This window comes from Rhamphochromis longiceps, linkage group LG5 (genome assembly GCF_057381845.1).
Source record: "Rhamphochromis longiceps isolate RC_006_pf linkage group LG5, R_longiceps_female_GT1.1, whole genome shotgun sequence".
In the NCBI taxonomy this organism is placed as follows: Eukaryota; Metazoa; Chordata; class Actinopteri; order Cichliformes; family Cichlidae; genus Rhamphochromis; species Rhamphochromis longiceps.
In genome coordinates this window covers 42,354,054-42,367,352 of record NC_140561.1, presented here as the reverse complement: position 1 = coordinate 42,367,352, position 13,299 = coordinate 42,354,054, and the positions used below count along the sequence as shown (strand labels likewise).

At 48.1% G+C, this 13,299-nt stretch overlaps 1 protein-coding gene across 2 annotated transcripts; it reads right to left on the bottom strand.

Annotated features, from left to right (window-relative positions):
• Nucleotides 1–832: 832 nt before the first annotated feature.
• On the bottom strand, nt 833–12,902 carry LOC146670693 (RNA-binding protein 39-like). 2 transcript variants are annotated; one of them, XM_085407721.1, is made up of 15 exons: nt 12,648–12,893; nt 12,046–12,112; nt 9,262–9,311; nt 8,444–8,626; nt 7,182–7,235; nt 6,983–7,100; nt 5,985–6,137; nt 4,830–4,976; nt 4,682–4,747; nt 4,342–4,546; nt 4,173–4,259; nt 1,841–1,952; nt 1,652–1,757; nt 1,357–1,435; nt 833–1,272 (listed from the first exon to the last, which is right to left on the bottom strand). In XM_085407721.1, exons 2-15 carry the CDS (start codon nt 12,094–12,096, stop codon nt 1,169–1,171), a joined length of 1,515 nt encoding a protein of 504 aa, XP_085263847.1. In that variant the 5' UTR covers nt 12,097–12,112; nt 12,648–12,893; the 3' UTR covers nt 833–1,168. The 2 variants fall into 2 exon arrangements, with proteins under 2 accessions (XP_085263847.1, XP_085263848.1); XM_085407722.1 differs by lacking the exon at nt 7,182–7,235 and having other exon boundaries at nt 12,648–12,902.
• Between the last annotated feature and the right edge of the window lie 397 nt (nt 12,903–13,299).

Here is a 13,299-nt window from a genome sequence, read left to right as displayed (position 1 = left end):
TCCATGATGCTAGCAGTGTCCATGCTCGATGGGTGACGTGTCCGGTGAGTCTGCTGGCCGTGCAAGAACTTGGAAGTTTGCAGCTTCCATTGTGTACAGATCCAAACTGCACATGTCAGCCTTTTAGTGTGGGGGGTCTAAGGCACACGTGTGCGGTGGAATGGGTTATCTCAGCGAACGATATGAGAGTAATGAGTCTTTTGTGTTTGTAGAAAATGTTTCAGAACTTAGAGTTCAGCTCATGAAAAATGGGAGCAAAAACAAAAGTGATGCATTTATATTTTTGCTCAGTGTATCTGCCAAAAGAAGCTTCTTCATTAGTGGAGAAGCCATGAAATAACCATTAATTTTCTACTTCCTTCCTCAGTCTCACTGGGTGAAAAGATAAAAATCCCTCCATGGCAGCTCTTTTGATTTCAGGTGCTCGCAGCAGGAAGCTCGGGTTACATTTAAACAGCGCAACTCCCTGAGGAAGAGGAGGGGTGGAGCTGCCCAGCTTGCCGCGCAGTCCGGAATAATCCTTCCACCCAGAGCGGACAGGTGTGGATGCTCCCTCCTGGCTGATGGAGATCATGTTCTGGACTTTGTGGAGAAGCTTAGACATCAATGTTTTATTGAACCAGCAGGAGAGGACCTAAAGTCCAGTGTCCAATGAGAGACCCGTGTTAGTTATGGTGACACTGCAAATTCTGATATCTAGGTAAATACAGACCATCATCACTGACACACTGTAATCTGAATACTGTGACCTGCTCCTGAATGACCTGCTCTGCTCACAGCCAATCAGATCGGGCGTGTGCCCGTCAGAATCAGACGCCACAGCTCAGAGTGACAGAAAATAAAATTTAATCAACAATTTTTACAAAATGAAACTCGTTTACAAAAACATTTAAACTGCAAACCAATCATGTCATCAGGCCACACCCTCGCAGCTCACAGAGCTCAATCACTGGACGATACTTGGGGGCGTGGCCGCACAGAGACTCTACAACAGGAAGAAACGGTGGCGTGGGGAACCAGCCAATCGAGACCGGGCAACATGTTTGTATCAAACAAACGGCTGCCGACCTCTGACCTCGGGAACCACACTGAGCATGTGTGACGACCAGCAGGACAGGGCTGGGCTCTGAATTACAGTGTCCAATCAGAAGGCAGCATTGACAACGAGTCACCGGCGTGGGGGTGGGGCCAGCAGCTGCGTCGCAGTGACAGACTCCGGGAACAGGTTGTGGTAGGTGGGCAGGGGCACGTACGCCGCGGTGATCATTTTACCTGGAAGGACAGGTAAGAGTGTGTCAGAGGTGCTCTCTGATTGGCTGACCAACGACACACAGGTCATGTGACGTGGAATCTTACCAGCAAAGAATCTCCCGTGCAGGGCATTGACGGCAGCCATGGCGGCTGGGATCGAAGGACACTTGACATAGACGTTTCCCTGGAAACAGCAGAGGTCAAAGGTCATCGCAGTGAAAGTAAACAAAACCAAAAGTGAAAGAAACAAAAGTCAGACTTTAGGAACAAACGAAGGTCAGAGTCAGGAAAATAAAAGCTTTGCCCCAACAAACTTCACTCTCTCCACCGCGGCCGCAGCAAGGAGCTCACGACTACCGGCTGAGTCGATAAGGTCAGAGGTAAGAGGTCAGGTTCTTACCTCAGTGGAGTTTTTGTCAACGTAAATGTGAACAATGCCGCCATGTTTGTTACACTCCTCTATGACGTCATGCTGGATGTCCAGCTCCCACCCAGGAGCCTCCTCACTGAAACACACACACACACAGGTCAGGTGAGGCCTACAGGTCCTCCTCCTCACCTGTGGACACACGTGGGCCGAGGTATTTACCTGCTGGGGTTAAACATGTTGGACAGCTGGAAGCAGTGCGTCGCCAGCGGCTGAGACGGGAGGTTCAGAGCAGGAGAGTTCATGTTCATGTTGAGAGTCGGGTTCATGGCCGCTGAAAGAATCCGACACTTCACATCAGTGAACAGGAACCAACCAGCAGCCAACAGGTGTGACACGAGTTTCTCGTGTTGCTCCAAATCACGTCAGTCATCTCAAGGAGCTTTAGATGTAAATAATACAGACAAACCCCAATAATCATACGAGACCCTATGAGCATGTTACTATGAGGAAGGAAACTCCAGGCACGTTTTTAGCATCTACGTGGATGTTAAAATCACCCACAATAATTATTTTATCTGAAATCAACTAAATCAGATAAAAGTCTGAGAAATCAGACAGAAACTCTGTGTAAGGCCCAGGTGGACGATAGATGATAACAAGTAAGACTGGTTTCTGAGTTTCACAGCTGGGGTGGACGAGGCTAAGCATCAGGCTTTCAAATGAATTAAAAGTCTGTCTGGGTCTTTCATTAATTAATAGGCTGGTGTGAAAGATTGCTGCCACACCGCCCCCTCGGCCTGTGCTTCGAGGTTTCTGGTAGTTAGAATGACTCGGGGGTGTTGATTCATTTAAACTAACATAATCATCCTGCTGCAACCAGGTTTCTGTGAGGCAGAGTAAATCGATTTGTTGATCAATTATTAAGTCATGTAATAGGGATGACCGATCACATATTACGTATCAGTCCCATACTGACCTAAATTACTGGATTGGATATTGGAAAGAAACAAAAAATGTAATCCGATCCGTTAAATATCACAAAAGCACCTCACAAAACTTGCGACATGGCGTAACTCAGCTCATAACCTCAGCACGTCGGAGCAGTGTGCCTCACGTGATAGAGCGGCTGTGGCGTGCGAGACCTGTTGGCGCTCTGGTTGAGTATTTGTAGCCTCGCTACCAAACCGGCATTTCATCTCCGAGGAAGTTATCCCAGAGAAGTAAAGCAAGTGTGTAAGTTCATCTCTGAATGTTTGTAAAGCGTTCCAGCTTTAAGCTTAACAACCGATATATGGAGCGACTGCCTCTCCTGCTGCTACTTCAATGTGAAACTGATCAATGATCAGCTGATCGGCTTTTCTGTCGCGAGTCCGTCTCTCTTGTTTGTTTTTGGCCCACTTTGCACCAGAAAGAGGAAACCAGCGGCTGAACAACAGCAGCACGTTTAAGCTTGATCAGCTGTTGTTAGAATTTATTTAATATTACTTTCTACACCAGGATCTTTTTCTACGTAGCTGACGGCTGGTAACTGTGCAGGGTTTAGCCAGGGGGGCCGATAGGGCATGAACAGGGAAAAGGGGGCACAAAGACACACTTTTCTTTCTTATTCTCATTTAAAATGTCGAGCTTTTAACAAATAATTATCTGAATCTTACAACCAGTTTTCATCTGATGTAAAATGTATAGAAGTCCATTACTGTATATAGTAACTGTTAAGTCTAATATACCCCAGTAAGCTGTAGTACTTTTTCCTTTGGGAACCGTCTGTGCAGTCTGCAGTTCTGCTGAAGGAAGATGTTGAATCTATTTAATTACTGTAGAAAAATAATTGATTTCTGTGCATTTTTTTTAACATGTGCATTAAATTAAGGTTGATTACGTCGATTAAGCATCACGAGGTGGGGGGTGGGGGGTGGTTCCCTATTAATTTTTTGCTCAGAGTGTGCAAGCCTGTTGGTTAGGTTGCTTAATATTTCCACTAAGTAAAACACCAGAATAGGGAGGATGCTGCAGGTTTACGTTTGTTAGATTGATCAGTTTTGCTCATCTGTGACATATTTTGGCTGCAGTGTATTTCTTGCATACAGGTTTAACAGAATAGCTTTAGTTTAGTTTTTTAAACTTGAGTATGAACTTATACAAAATGCAGCAAGATATAAAAAAAAAACTGTTTTATTGATTTAAAAAACAAAACAAAAAAAACACTATATCGGATTCATATCGGTATCGGCAGATATCCAAATTTATGACGTCGGTATCGGACATAAAAAAGTGGTATTGTGCCATCTCTATCGCGTACTAACAGAGACTTGGAGGAGAGAGACCTAATATTTAATAATCCACATTTCACTGTTTTACTCTTTGGAGCTGACAGTCTCTATGGAGATGGGGTTTCAGGGGGGTTTGGGAGAGAGGTGTGTCAGACTGCAGCTCTGCTTCCTGTCCTGACTCTGTCACATTTTGGGGGGTTTAATAAATTTCTGGAAATGAGAGCTGCTCATCTCCAAAGTGGGATGGATGCCGTCTCTCCTAAAGCCCACGTTGTCGTTACCTGTCACTGCAGCCATGGCTCCGATGGCAATAGCCCCACTCATCTGCAGAGCCTGCTGAGCAGCAGGAGGGATCTGCAGACCAGTACCTGCACACGCACACACAGAAGTCAGAGGTCACACAAACAGTCGGGGTTACAGGTGTGATTTCAGGTGTGACCTCAGGCTCACCCTCAGCCAGGCGGGCCATGAGCTGCAGCCTCCCGGTGGTTCCCAGGTCGATGCCGGTGTGTTCCAGCTCATCGCTGTCAAGGAGGGACGACGCCATGGAGATGTCGGTCCGCTCGGTCACGTGACCCACTTTCATGGGTCTCCCAGCTAACTCGAAGCCATTCAGCTGCTCCAGAGCGTTCTTGGCGCACTCTGCATCTGCAAACTGACATCAGAGCACATCGTGTGACGCCCGACACGTCATAACGGGCTCACCTGAATGTGACCAGGTGACCCACAGGTTCACCAATCAGAGGTTGGTGGTTCTGCTCACAGTCTCTGTCACTGGAATCAAACTCACGGTGATGAAGCCGTATCCTTTGGAGCGCTCCGTCTCGCTGTCCATCATCAACTGGATGCTCTCAATCTGAGACACACACACGGCATCAGAGGGTCACCTGAGAACAGCTGAGAGTGTGTGTGTGTGTGAGTGTGTGTGTTCGTCTCACCCGTCCAAATGGCTCAAAGATCCCTCGCAGCATCTCCTCGGTGATGTTGAAGTGCAGCGAGCCGACGTACAGCCTCATCGGTCCAGATGTCCCTTTTTGCAGATTGTTGGCTGCAGCAGCAGCAGCAGCAGCTCGGTTCTTCTCTGCCTGAAGAGACACACACACACACACACACACACACACACACACACACACACACACACACTAAACTTCGAACATTTAGAATACTTTGATGTACCTGAACTTGAGCCTGTCTGTGTGTGTGTTCCTGTCTAGCTATCTTTGTGAGGACCAAAATCTGCATTCTACTATACTTGTGAGAACCAACAGTCTTGTGAGGACACACTCACGGTCCTCACAAGTTTGAAGACATTTTTGAGGCTCAAAATGTGGTTTTAGTGTCAGGGTTACAATTAGGTTTAGGGAATTGTGGCTTAGTTGTACTTGTTTTAAGCTTAGGTGCACGGTCCTAGCGGCCGACTGGACCCTTACTCTCCCTTCAATGTCCCAGTGTGGTTTATATGTTCCTCCTTTGTTTGCTTCCTGCATCCTGCTGTGTCCGCCTTAGCCATCTGATCCTACAGTCTTAATATGTGAGCAATATAAGGGGAATACAGAGCTTTTGGTCCCCATTTTCTAATAATGCAACCAGTAGGGAAACAGTCTGAAATACTTAATATGTAACAAAACAATAAAAAAGGTCTTATCTCCAACAGGTGAGCCGATCCTCCCTCACCTCTATGGGGGGAATCTCACCCTCACTGAATTCAAGTTTTTATTACATTTTTTTGTTTTATTTGTGTGTTAGTAAACACAGCACTCACACTACATTAGTTTTGGTTGAACTCTTTATTCACACATCAATGTCAGTACTTTCTTAAGCGAGGGAAGATCAGCTCACCTGTCAGTGTCAGAATTAGCCACCAATCCTGGCTACTTTTATTCTATAAAAAAAAAACTATAAAAACCAATAAAATTATAAAAATTATTAATAAATAATAAAAGAACAGACCTGTCCCATCCCCCTTTACACCAAATTGCATTAAAACACTTTTTAAAAAAAAACCTTTTGCACAGGGTCAGGGGCTGGGAAAGCATTATGTCAATGAAGGTCCTCACTGAGATAGTTAAACGGGGTTGTGTGTGTGTGTGTACCTGTGAGGCCTGTACAATGATGGGAACTCCCAGCAGCCTTTGTCCCGTCAGCCCAATGGCCAGAGGAACTGAACTTGCCTCCACGAACTCTATGTAGGCGATGCCCTTTGACCTGCGGGAGTTCCTGTCTGAGATCATCCTGACGTCCCGAACCTAAACACAGGAGCAACATTAGTTGCCATAGGAACCAACCAGCCGATCCACCGGAGTAATCAGAGTAAAGCCAGTGCAGAGGTAGGGATCGCCGGGACGTTCCCCTGACGGGACCGGCCGCGCCGCGGTTCACATTTCATTAGTATCCATCGTCTGTCTAACATACATATGCATTATGTTTACTGTGTAACCATTCTGCATATGGAGCTCACGCGTCACACACTCAGCCTGTCCCAGAGCGCCGTGTCCTTCCACCGAGGAGCTGACAGCGATCAAGTAAAAAGCTCACACAGCAGAAACATAACTATGGATTCGATGGTGTTCACAGCGTACGTGTGAACTATCACGTATCATAACAGGAAGTGATATCACTTCCCTAAGGTTTAAACCCCTCCAAGGCCTATTACAGTTCTGATTTTTCCAAGTAGAGTAGATTTGAAAACCCTTTCCACGCCGATGGTGGAACGAGTGGGCGGGCTTGAGGGTCCGACTGCTCGCAGATACGATCGGCCGAGGCTCGAGCGCACGGCGGCGACATTCTGTCTCCACCGTTTTCTGTGACCAAACACAAACGTACACTCTGTAGCGTGAACGAGTAAAATAGAAGCAATGAATCAAAAATCACGACAAGAAGAACTCCACCAACCAGAGAAAAGAGAAGTGAAGGAGCGCCCGCGGTGAGCCACGAAAGCATTGAAGGTTTAAACCCCACCAATCAGATGACGCCTGTGGTCAGCACGCGGCGGAAGTGGGAAGAAGAAACTACCCGTGACTTGCAGTCACCCCTACACGCTGAGGAGGCGCTGCAGCAGGCCCACGATAGAAACAGGAAGTTGGCGTCTCACCTTCCCCACCGCAGAGAAAAACTCCTCCAAGTCTCGGGGGCGGATGCGGGCGGCGAGCTGCATGCAGAACACCGTGCGGGCGTCTCGCTCCTCGGGCGTCAGGTTATCGATGGGCTGCCTGCAGAAAGAACGCCATCAACACCAGTTATTGATCCCGTGAGACAGACACAGACTCCTCCCCTCAGACCCACGCTCTCACCTGATTGGACTCTTCTCCTTCCTGACGGGACTCTTACTCCTCGACCGCCGCCGGCTGAAACATGCACACAGGGTTCTACTGCAGATTCTACTGTTCTACTGAACACTTCCTCTACAGTTTTCAAGTTAAAAGCCTTCCTCTGTGTTAGGGCTGCCACAAACGATTATTTTGATCGTCGACTAGTCACCGATTATTTTTGCGATTAGTCGACTAATCAGATCATCATCCATTGGACGTAAAACTACAGCTTATTGCACCAGCAGCATCTGCTCTTATATAACTATCATTATCTTACAGCTTTAAGTGTTTAAGGTCTGTGCTAACTAAAAATAAAGACAAGATGATAGTTTATTAAAGTTTAATGAAATTTGCAGATTGTTTCGGTGAAGTTTAATAAACTCCTTGCTATCTAAAATATAACAGGACACCGGAGTAAATTCTGGAGCATCTCACACTTCTGATAATCAGCTGTCTGCTTGACGTTTATTCAGCTGTGTAAAAACTATAACTTTAATCTCAGCCAAACCGATTTACTCAGGAACAAATAAAATACTGAAAAAGCCAAACAATAACATTTAAGTTATCTAAGTGAAAGACGGCGGTGGGTTTGAAAACGATCTGCCGGGAGTCCGGTGTTCTCACGGCTCTAGTTAGCCTAGCCCCCGGCTAGCTATCGAGCTAGTGGGTAACAGACGTCTCCGAAAACGTCGGAGCGCTTTTGAACATATGTTAAACGTTTATTTTGTGACCCAGAAAGAATAATGAGAGTAATATTAAAACTAACTAGCTGCCGCCATTGTTGGAAACTGAGCTGGGCCGCGCTATGAATTCTGGGATAGGTTGGGCCACGAAGGACACACCCAACTCATCCTTCAAATCTGCTGAAATGAAGGGCGCATTTGTTGGAGTCTTCGAATTTGGACTATCTTCGTCGTGTCGCTGTAACGTAATCGGCCTACAAATGCGGGCACAGGAGGATGCGGTTCCTGAATTTGGACACAGCTTCTTCTTCTTCTTCGGGGTTTAACGGCAGCTGGCATCCTTGTACATGCAGTGCTGCCATCTTCTGTTTCAGTCCGTTATTACACCCTTAAATCCTGCTACTTATTCCTGCGTCTTCTGGGATCTTACAAAGCTTCAAACGACGCGTCGACTATTAAATTAGTCGTCGACGATCTAAATAGTCGACTAATCGTGGCAGCCCTACTCTGTGTGTTAGCTTTTAATGTAAAAAAAAAAAAAAACACCAGGAAGCAACTTACTGCTTGTGGTGGTCTCTGTAGCGCCCACCGCGCTCTCTGCTGCGGCGGTGCTCTCTGCTGCGGCTACGACTCCTCCGCCTGTCTCGGCTGCGGCTACGTTTGCGCTCCCGACTCCGGCTCCTCTTCCTGTCTCGACTCCGGCTGCGCTTCCTGTCGCAGCTGCGACTGCGGCTGCGTTTCTTCCTGCGAGACACACGGCAGCCAATCAGAACACGTCCCGACGGTCACGCTTTCAGTCTGAGATGGTTTGCACACGTGCAGAGGAGAGTGGATATATTGGATGACAAACGATGAAGACGGTACGACGGCGTGTCAAGGCCACGTCAAGACAACGTGGAGATGTGCTGGTGTTTCAGGACAAACTGCCTCCAGGGTCGTGAGGTCATACTTCTGTTTTAGTAACAAGGAAGTGATTTCTCCTATAGCGCACAGACGCGGCGTGGTGATCGGCGTCAGGACGCTGAAGAGAAGGTGCAGATGCACGGTTACCAATGGTTACAGCCTGGCGCAGTAAATGGGATGGATGTTGCATCACAATAAGAGCTGATGAGTTTGTCTCGCTCATCTTTGTGTAGCGCCTACAGCGGCCGTCTTGAAACAATAGTCATCTCCACATTTCGCCTTTTTTCTCAAAATGATCAATTTTGTTCTTGACGTGGCGCCAACACGCCGTCCTAAGATGGAGCTGCCAAGCAGGAGGAAGAGAAGAAGAGGAGGTGAAGGAGGATATGCAGAGGACTGATGTGACAGAGGAGGATGCTGGGATAGGAGGAGAAGGAGGCAGATGATTGGCTGTGGATGTGCAGGCAGGTGAATACCTCTTGGAGCGCTCGTCCTGTCCGTTGGGGCTCGAGATTTTGGCGTCCTCCTAAGCGGGGTCGACAGAGAACAGCATGAGGTGGTGTCAGGGAGTGTAGGGGGTGGGGGGGACAGGAGAAAATATAAACAGTTTAATGAGCGTCATTCAAACAGGAGGGGGAGGGGCTGTGTGTGTGTGTGTGTGTGTGTGTGTGTGTGTGTGTGTGTGTGTGTGTGTGTGTCAGACACACACACTCCAAAGTCCAGCTGCTCTTCAGGTGTGTGAAACTCCTGTGACGCCCTGAAGCAGACAGGAGGATTACAGCCTTGTTTCCACTCGCACCTTCTCTACTCGCTCGGGTTTTAGGGTTTTCCAGGAACTGCAAGTACCTGGTACCAAAAAAGTACCTGGTACTGTACTCTTTTAATACCTACTTGGCCGGGGATCCAGGAGAGCAGATCCAAAACTGTGATGTCATCAGACTGCATGCCAGCAATTGGCCAGTGAGCGGCATCACTCGATGAGTCACAAGAGCGTCTCCCACACAAAAATCAAACGCGCCATATTTTTAAACCAGACAACGCTGCACAAACCATCCCGCCGTGCAGCGGCGAGGACGCCATCCTCCGCTGTTACGTTGATCGTGTCACATACGAATGACACTACGAGACTTTCGGCCACGTTTCTATAGCAACACGTCGAGGCGCTACTTGTAATGGAAAACAACAGAAAACGAGCTGAGTGGAGCAGGTAGTAGTGGAAAAGAGGCATTAGTCACTCAGAGCCAAGAACCAGAACCAGAGCTTAGGACACGCCCTCACCTGCACTACATAAATAATATCTGATTAAACTGAATAGCTGCACACCTGTGTGAAGTCACACCTGTGTTGTGCAAGGTCACACTGTGCACTTCCTGCAGAGCTGCTGCTCTAAATCGCGGTGCTTCCCTCTGGCAGAGAGCAACGTTGCTGCTCACCTGCACACAGGTAGGCCCCACCCACCCCCACGTCCTGACCACCCCCACGCTAAGCTAAGCTAACTCTTCGACTTCATCTCCCAGAATCCTCTGCACTACCTCACCAGTGGAGGGGGTCGGGATGAGGGGGTCGGACCAGAAGCAGGTGACAGTTTAACCAAGGGAACTACAGTCATGTTACCATGGGCACCAGAGTACAGCAATGCATGATGGGGACTTTTACTACCTTCTGAGTGAGACAGATCACAGTGGCTTTCAGGGGAGCAGAGGTGAGAAATCGTTAGGCAAGTCTACAAAGAGAGATAGATGTGCGTTTAATTATGTGAAGGACGCGTCATCATCAACATCATCATCAGGGTCAGCCGCGCTCTGCTGCTCACAGCGCCACAGCGGATTTCAGGCAGTGTTTGGTCACATGATCACGTATCAGCTGAACCAGCAGCCAGCAGGCGGGCTGTGCTTCGTCTTCATATTCATCATCATTTATAAACAACGGTGAATGTTAAGCAAATGAAACCCAGCGTTAGAAAACGGTGACATTTTATTGGTCGACGCAAAAATGTATGAACACGGAGGAAAATCACAAACGTAACGGCTCGACCGTGACATGAGTGAAGATCAGAGAGGAGACGGGGGAGGGGCTTAGCGGCCAGAGGTTTTCCATGTTGAAAGGTTTTTCCTTGCCACTGTCACCACATGTGTGCACACGGGGGGGGGGGGGGGGCGCGCGTCTCTGTGCCACTGTCCTTACCTTACAGCACCTGTATACGACTGCTGGTGTTCTACAAATAAAGTGGAATTGAACTGAGCTGAGGTTTTTCATGTTGAGGAAAATATCTGAAGGGCGAGGAAGGGCGAGGGAGGGCGCTGCAGGCCCGCTAACCAAAATAATCCAGTGTGAGCTCAGGTTCAAGTGTTTGTCTCTGAAAACAGCGAGGCAGATACATTAGAGGAGGCTGAAGGAGAATCAGTCTGCTTTGGATTTAACAAATAACTCTTGTGACAGAAACCAGTGAGCACTGTGCAAAGGTCTGAGGGTCTGAGGATTAGGACTCAGGTGGAGCTCGGGATTCATCTACAGGAGAGCTGCATCATTACAAACTGAAGTCTGTGTGAACAGGTGACCTGGACGATGTGCAGAAGTACAGGAATGCCATTTACCGTCTGATCACGAGCCGTCCCACTTACCATGTTACTGTACGAGCCGCCCACGCACTCATCCAATTTCCATCTACTCTATTAAACAAGGCGGGACTCTTTCACTGTTAGTCTGAGCAGTTTGCAGTAAACTCTGTCTCACAGACTTTTTCTTTTGGGCATTTTTAAACGGGCTGTTCCCATTTCTATGACCTCCATAAAACATCAGGGTCACAACACGTTGTGGCGAAGTAAGATGCACATTTTGTAGTCCATTGTCTGCACGTCTGCAGTTTTAACATGGCAGACATCCGGCGCCACGCTGTTAATGAGAGAAGAGCGTGAGGTCATTTCAGTTCTCTGTGCACGGCTCCTCTCTTTTCCTAAGTCCTCAACACGGAAAAGTGAAAGTGGTTAGGAATAGGAGATGGGATGGACTTTTGGAACGCAGCCCTGGTGTCAGTCTAGATCCCTGTGGAAGGTCCAGAGAGGAAGTGATGTCAAAGAGCCTTAACGCTGCCAGTAGGTGAAGGAGGAGTTACAAATGAACTTTGAGCTGACATAGTTTTGTTCATTTTCCAGCTCGCTGCGCGACCAATTACTCTGCAGAACTCTGCAGGTGAGCAGCAGTGGGTGGAGCAGCAGAGTTCGGCTGACAGTCTCATGAGCAAAGGACAAACAGACTCTCACCTTCTTGTATGGCGCCTCCAGCATCGCCTCGATGTCCAGGTCATCTGCCATCTTTCTACCTGCGCACCTACACATGCACACGCCGAGATAAAGAGTTTAATCACCTGTCACAGCTGTCCAATAGGTACAAGTTAAATCCATTACCAGCTTATCAGTATCAGTTACCATGGTGACCAAACAGGTAAACAAAAATACCTGGCGACACATGTGTCTGACGTCACTGTTACGCCTGTCAGAATCTACTTAAAGTGTAGAAAACATCATCTGATGACGGGATCAGCAGGTAAACGTTACACCTGGACTCCCGGAGGCTCAGCGTAGCATGACTCAGACAGGTGAACAGCACATGTCTGTGAGCCTAACGTTAGCCTCTCAGGTGAACACGCGCTCAGTGACCCCCCCCCCCAGGCCGGAAAACCACCATCGGTGAGTCCGGTGTTTGCGCGGGCTCGGCCGGGAGGCTCCAGGTGAGTGTCACCTGAGTCCTCCACAGCAAGCAGCAAGCTCAACATGCTAACAGGAGCGGGCCTTCCGCCGTTTCTCCGTGCTAGCGGGCTCCGAGTCGGGCTGAAGCCCGGCGGACAGGCCAGTACCGGGCTTACCTGGATGCAGAGTGGCTCGGCGGGTGTCAGCGAGCAAAACGTGTCTGTGTCCGGGTAACGGAGCCTCTCCGGTGCTCGTCCGGAGGACGCTTCTCTTAGCTATAATGGCGAACGACGGGAGGGCTAGTGTTCTCGCGAGATCTGGATACAGCGAGATCAAAACAAAACAGCCGCGGAGTTACAGAAACTAAAAACTGAGACAAACTGAAGCAGTTTGACTTTGAACACGTTAATAAACAGCCAATCAGAGGGCGACACCTTTCGCTCGGGACACGCCTCCCTGAATCTGCCGTTCACAAACACCGCAGCCAAGAATTCAAAATACTAAAGTACTATAAAAATGTCTTTATTATTTCCATCCGTTTCTAGGCTACCCAATCCAAAAATATGACGACGTCAGCTCCCTTTCAACAGTATCCACACGTGGAAGAGCTGCAACAATCTCTCATGATCACAAAACATGTGAATGGAAATAAAAGGATGAATACCAAAAGAAAAGATTCAAATGAGCTCCATGATGGAGCCGCAGAGCAGAGGGAACCTGCTTTCATCATCATCACGATGAAGACTTAAAGACACTCAGTCACACCTGTTCTCACGTGAGTTCTCGAAGAGGTTCTACGTCCTTTGATCTGCACGGTCAGAACATAAA

Coding starts and splice junctions, on each gene's coding strand:
- LOC146670693 (XM_085407721.1), bottom strand. CDS start 12,096: ATGGCAGATGACCTGGACATCGAGGCGATGCTGGAGGCGCCATACAAG. Junction 7,101..7,181: donor AAGGAGAAGAGTCCAATCAG/GTGAGAGCGTGG, acceptor TTCTTTCTGCAG/GCAGCCCATCGATAACCTGA. Junction 4,977..5,984: donor TCATTGTACAGGCCTCACAG/GTACACACACAC, acceptor GTGTCTCTTCAG/GCAGAGAAGAACCGAGCTGC.